Genomic DNA, 6,407 nt, shown 5'->3' on the forward strand with positions numbered 1-6,407 from the left:
ACCTCGGGTCGTGCGCATACGCAGGCGCCCCCGAGCCGTGCCGCGTGGCGTATGCCAGGGACTTCACAAAGGTGGACGATGGGAAGCTGGACAGCGACGGGGTGAGAGGGGGTTCTTTTTCTGGGGGGCAAGCGGACGCAGGGTGGCAAAGGGGGGGAGGTGGATTCGTCAACGTGGGCGGCGTTGGTGGGCAGTCAGGTGTGTGGGTTAGTGGGTGGGTGGGTGTGAGGGGGTGTTGTGCTGTTGAGGGCCGTGGGTGCGGATCGGCAGGAAGATTGGAAAGAGGGGACACAAAAAACGAGGGTGCAGCATGTCCAACGCCCACAGCCGGGCCTGTGCGCCGCAGCGGGGCAAAGGGGCGGCGACACGTGCCAGCTTTGGCGACGCGCAGTTGCGCATGAGCTTGTCTTGCTCTCCTGCATTGAAACGGCCCCGGGGGCCGATGCCCTGCTGCTGTGGCCCCTCTCCTTCCCGCACCACGCCCCCCTTGCCAGACGACCCCCGACCCCCCGCCGCCCGCGCGCTCCCACACGCCCCCCGGCCCCCCACCTTCCCCCCACAGCACGGCACCAACGTCGCGTCGATCGTGGCGCGCGTTGCGCCGGGCGCCAAGATCCTCGCGCTCGATGTTTTCGAGTCCGACCGCGCCGGCAACATCTGGGCCTGGGACAGCGACATCCTTGCCGCCATGGACTGGGCCGTCAAGGCCAAGACCAGCGGTCAGTACAACGTGTGCGCCATCAACTTGTCGCTGGGCTCAGAGGTCGGCCGCGCCGCGCCGTGCCGCGACGGCGCGTACGAGCCCGCGTTTGCGGCGGCCCGCGCGGCGGGCGTGCTGCCCGTGGTCGCCTCGGGCAACGAGGCGAACAAGACCGCGGTCGCGTACCCGGGCTGCGCGCCGTCGGCGGTCAGCGTCGGGGCCGTATACGATCGCGATGTCGGGTCGCGGGCATGGACCGTCTGCGCGGACGCGGCGACGGCGGCGGACCAGGCGGCGTGCTTCTCTAACAGGTGGGGGGCGTGCTTGGGGGGGCAGGGGCTGCGCGCAAGCGCTGGGCCGTGAACGAAGCGCCCCAACCGACGGTGGCGTCAGCACTGGTGTGGCCCTGGCTTTCCTGCTCAGCAGCGGCCGTGCTCCTCTGTTTGCTTGGCCTTGTCAAGTGGGCTTGATCATGACACGCTAGGCCTGTGTGCCATCCGTCCCACCTTTGCCAATCAAAGGCTGGTGACAAGCCCATGCCCCTCCTTTCATGTGTACGACCCCTGATTTAAAAATCACAATCGCCTGTCCCGTCGCCTGTCCCGTCTGAGGACTCCGCCCCCCCCCCCCCCCAAAAAAACCTTCCTCACCCGCAGCGCACCCTTCATGACACTCCTCGCGCCCGGCGCCATCATCAACGCCGGCGGCTGGTCCATGGCCGGCACCAGCCAGGCCGCGCCGCACGCCGCGGGCGCGATCGCCGTGCTCAAGGCCGCCGTGCCGGCCGCGACGCCCGACCAGGTCGTGTCGGCGCTGCGGTCCAGCGGCAAGCCGATTACGGACGGGCGCAACGGCGTCACCACGCCGCGCATCAATGTGCCTGCCGGCGTGGCTGCGCTGCAGGCCGCCCTGGACAAGGCCGCGCCGACTGGCTCGGTCCTGATCAACGGTGGCGCGGCGACGGCCGCCTCGCTCGACGCGGCGCTGACGATCGCCGGCGCCGATGCGAGCGGCGTCGCGGCGATGTGCGTCAGCAACGCCCCGGGCGCGTGCGTCGCGTTCGAGCCGTTTGCGGCCGCCAAGGCATGGCGGCTGGCAGACGGCGCGGACGGGCCGCGCACTGTGTACGTGACGCTGCGCGACTCGGTCGGCAACACCATGGCCGTCCCGGCGCAGGCGTCCATCGCGCTCCAGCGGACGGTTGCCGCCCTGGGCCCCTCCCCTCCCGCAAACGCATCCGCCGAGCCCGGGCCGTCGCCCTCCCCGGTGCCCTCCCCGGTGCTCTCCCCGGTGCTCTCCCCGGTGCTCTCCCCGGTGCTCTCCCCGGTGCTCTCCCCGGCGTCGTCCCCGGCCGCTCCGCCGTCGCCCGCGCCAGACACCGCGCCGCCTACTGGGGGCTCCCTCCTCATTAACGGCGGCGCGGCCTCAACCGACAGTCCCGACGTCACACTCGCCCTGTCAGCAACCGACGCGAGCGGGGTCGCGTGGATGTGCATCAGCAACGCCGCGGCCGGCTGCGCGCCGTTCGAGCCGTTCGCGCGGACAAAGGCGTGGTCACTGCCCGGCGGCCCCGACGGGCCGCGGACGGTGTACGCACTGCTGCGGGACGCGGTCGGCAACACCATGGCCGCCCCGCTGCAGGCGACGATCCAGCTTGCAACACCGTCGCCCCCCGCCAGCACCCCCGGATCAACCGTCGCAATCAACGGCGGCGCCGCCTACACCAGCGCGCGCAGGGTCAGCCTGGCAATCACCCCTGCCGGCCCCGTGCCGCCGCGGACGCAGATGTGCATCAGCGAGGCCGCGGTTGACGCCGCCGGCTGCAGCCGGTGGTTCGGCTACTCGGCCACAAAAAAGTTCATGCTCGCGTCGTCGCCGCAGGGCCTGAGGACCGTGCGCGTCTTCTTCAGGCTCCGCGACCCGTCGGCGGGCGTCGCGCCCGCCCCCGCGGTCGGGACGATCATCTACGACACGTCCGGCCCGGGCATGAACCCCGACGCGATGCGGCTCTCCGCCACTCCGGCGGCCGGCGGCGGCGTCACCGTCGGATTCCTGCAGGCCGCGTCGGACGGGCTCTCAGGCGTCTCGCAGTACCTGGTCGTCGGGCGGCAGGGCTCGTCCGCGCCCCCGCGCTGCCGCGGCGCGAGCCTCAAGAGCGCGCAGAGAAAGGGGCTGGGCATGAGCGTCCAGGCCGCGCCGGGGGCGGGCAACAAGGCCGGGGCGGGCGCGGGCGCGGGTGCGACGTCCGCGCCGGCGGCGGAGGCGGCGTCGTTCTCGGGGCTCAAGGCAGGGGAGACGTACTCGTTCAGGATCTGCGCCGTCGACGGGGCCGGCAACGTGGCCGCTGGGCTGACATTGACTACCCAGGCCTAGTACCACTGCCCACACGCAGCCCCCGGTGCTGCCTCAGGGCGTCGGCCAAACTCAGCTGGAACTTGCAGCCTCGCTGCACCTGGCGCGCATGGGTGTGTCATTTCTTCACATCGCTACAGCTGGCATCATCCCTTCTCTGAATTTTGGGCTCCGCCAGCCCTGCACCACGATGCATCCCTTGGCTTCAGGCGTCCCCTATCCATCTTATTATTTATGGTTGTTTTGCACGGTGCGGGTGATGCGGCTGCCGCCACACACCCGTGCCGCAGCTGGATGATTGCCCACAGCCACCTTGCTTTGGCTGGTGCCCGTTGGTCGACAGGCTTGCACACAGAAATGCCCGCTATGCACTGAATGCAGGCCAGTGGCATCCACTATCGGACCGTGAGGTGGCTTGGCTGCTCAGAAGCTGCCTGGCCGCATGCGCGACCGCCCGGGCACAGTTCGCCCCTCGCCGACTTGCGCGCTCTCAAATCTTCAGCTGCATTGCTCCAGCGCCGTGCCCAGTCCTCGGCATGCATCACCTTGCGCCTTCATTTAGCGGCGCGTCTGCGCTCACACTGCACATGGTGAAACCGCCAGCCCCGCGCCGGCCCCCTTCCTGGGAGCCGCGGCTGTCGGGGCTGCATGAGCCTCTCTTTTGCTTGGCCGCCATCAGGGTTTATTGAGAACACTGACAATCTGATGCCGGATGGTGCGATGATCATGCAGGGGGCTACCCCTGCTGTACAGGTACAGGAAAGTGAGTCGATCCTCAGTGCTTTGCCCCAGTGTGCATACATGCTTGGCGTTGTTGCGGGCCCGCATGTGCACATGCTTTTCATGAATCCGTTGTCATTGATCCGGCGTCGGCGCCCGCTCGGGCCGGCGACGAGCGTTTGCCCACTTGTGCAGCAGCAGACCTGGCGCCCTGGTGTGATCCTCTGCATTCCTGCCCTCGGGACCGTCGGCCCGCGAGAGGCGTCGCTGGTGGGTCCCCCCTCATGATGTTTTGTCCTCGACACCCGCATGCCCTTGCCTGCATTCCTTGGCGACTCACCAAATCTTTGCGTTTCAACGCATGTTAGATCCCTTCAAATGTGCCGCTGCCCACCAGCAGGCAGCCTCGCAGCGTCCGTACCGCTCTCTGTGACGATGCATTGCCATCCTGCTGGGGCGGTCCCGCCCCGCGACACCACTAATCAGCTCCAGCCTTTAGTGAGGTGGAAGCCATATTCATGCATGTAAATGTTTCAACAAGGTTTATCAGGCGAGGGTACAGCACTGTTTGGCGCCCAGCAGTCGCACATTCCCGCGACCAGTTGTGTTTACAAGACGAGCGGATGCGGCACCCGGAGAGCTGCTCGAAGTGTCCTCGCCTGCGCCCCACCTAAACGCGTTCAGAATGGGGATATACCGTAATACTCTTGTGGATGGAAGCTGGAGCAGGCTTTGAGCCCCAGGCCAGGGCTTTGCTGTGCTAGTGAGCAGCCGCCAGTCCATGAGTCCAGTGACGATGGATTCACGCAGGTTCCGTTGTGGCAGGCTGGGAGGGATACCCAACCAACAACAAGGACCCAATGGTTTCAATCAGAGTTGCTCGTGAAGAAAGCCGGCTCAGCAGCCCAGGGCTGATGGATTTGTCACCCAGTACAGTGGCGGGTGCCACACATGCATAAGATCACAACAACAGGTACCCCAATTTTCGAGAAGGGGACGTTTTTGAATTTGCACTGAACTGCGCCTGCCGCGCTTATCGACTCGCGTACAGTAAGCAGAGTGCACACCACGGCACCGATGAAAGTTATGCAAGTGTGTGACATAACACCATGATTTCATAGAATATCACACTAGTTGGCTTGTAGGACGGTCGTGGGGCCAGGCGTGGCGCCACTCGCCAGCAGCGCAGCACCACAGCACGACGACTGGCAAGCAGTGAGGGCAGCGCAGGAGGAACACGGCAGGACTGCCAGAGCAGCAGGAGGTCGAGGAGAAGCGCCACGGCATCAGCTAGCGCCGCATGCCGCCGGCGTCGCCGGCGCTAGGCGCGGATTTTGAGCTGGGGCTGCCAGAGTTTGTCCCGCCAACAGGGCAGCGCGGCCAAGACGTGATCATCGTTTGGGACATCCAGAACATACGCGTTCCCAATGAACTCGAACCTGAGGAGTGCATGCGGTGCGCGGGTTGCGCTCTGCGGGTGGCCAGCGCCGCCCATGCAGCCATGCAGGGGGGCTTGCATGCCCCATGCGATGGGCCCTGCGCCCTCCTCCTGACGCTGCAGGCGGCGTCTAGCGGCTCGCTCGGGCGCCAGCGGGTTGCTGCATGGCAGCGGCTGTCGCTCTTCTTGGGCGATAGGTCGTCACGGCGCATGGCGCTGCCCCCCCCCTCACCCGTCCCTGTGGATCCACCATCACCAAGGACCGCACTCCAGTCCTACCCCTTCCCACCCCACTCGTTGTATCCCACGCCCGTCATTCCTGCCACGCACACAACAGCTTCTTGTATGACACATTCGTGGCCATGCCAGGCCCCCGGCGCTGCGCCGGGTGCTATGGCAGGTGGGCTGCCGGCGGAGGCAGTCACAGGGCGGCCCTGGCCCTGCCCTCGAGCCCCCATCCTTGCTGCCAACCGCACGCAGTTTCTTGCCCCGGGGAGGGGGGGGGGTTGTCTAAAGGGCAGCAGTGGTCCAGCTGGCGTGCACGGCGAAGGGGCAGCCGGCGCCTGCGGCGCGCCTTGCAGCCGCGGTGGCGGCTGCCCCACCCGACGCCCTGCCCCCGGCCCGGGCCCAGGTCTTCCCGCCCCTGCTGTGCCTCCCACTGGGCTTCCGCCCCCGCAGCTTCACCGATGCCACCAAGTCTGCCGTTGGGGAGCGGCGTTTCAACCGATTCACGAGCAACGGGGTGAGGGGCCCGATGCTCTGCCGCGGGCGCATGCTCGGGGTGGCAGGGCCGCGACCAGGACTGCGCACCCTGAAAAGCAGACCACAAGCATTGCAGAAGCAATGCGGTGGCAATGCAGAGGCAACGCAGCCGCGACGCAGCAGCAATGCAGGAGCAGAGCGAAAGCGGTTGTGTCAGGCTATAGGTAGCAGTGTCCTCCTCTTGCGCCGCGGCATGGTCAGGGCTGCAAACCTCTTTTGTCCCTCGGCCCCAACGCCTTGCGCACACCGCCAAGTTGGCGCCTCCCTACGCAGTCACGCACACGGAACCGTGAACATTCCGGCCCCCACGGCACAAGCCTCGGCCGCCGCCCAGCGCCCGCCGCGCATACCGCAGCCTTCCTCCCCACTCTCTCCCTTCGCAACAACCGCGCCCACTCAGCCCCCTTGAGTGAACCCGGCCCCACCAACCGACCC

At 67.2% G+C, this 6,407-nt stretch overlaps 1 protein-coding gene across 1 annotated transcript; it reads left to right on the forward strand.

Annotated features, from left to right (window-relative positions):
* Positions 1–688: 688 nt before the first annotated feature.
* MNEG_12780 (peptidase S8/S53 subtilisin kexin sedolisin) lies at positions 689–3,073 on the forward strand (the record flags this gene model as incomplete). The annotated part of the gene is made up of 2 exons (XM_014038748.1): positions 689–1,011; positions 1,357–3,073. The coding sequence occupies 2 exons, from the start codon at positions 689–691 to the stop codon at positions 3,071–3,073; spliced, it is 2,040 nt and encodes a 679-aa protein (XP_013894202.1).
* Between the last annotated feature and the right edge of the window lie 3,334 nt (positions 3,074–6,407).

Source organism: Monoraphidium neglectum (genome assembly GCF_000611645.1).
Source record: "Monoraphidium neglectum strain SAG 48.87 unplaced genomic scaffold scaffold03431, whole genome shotgun sequence".
Lineage (NCBI taxonomy): Eukaryota > Viridiplantae > Chlorophyta > Chlorophyceae > Sphaeropleales > Selenastraceae > Monoraphidium > Monoraphidium neglectum.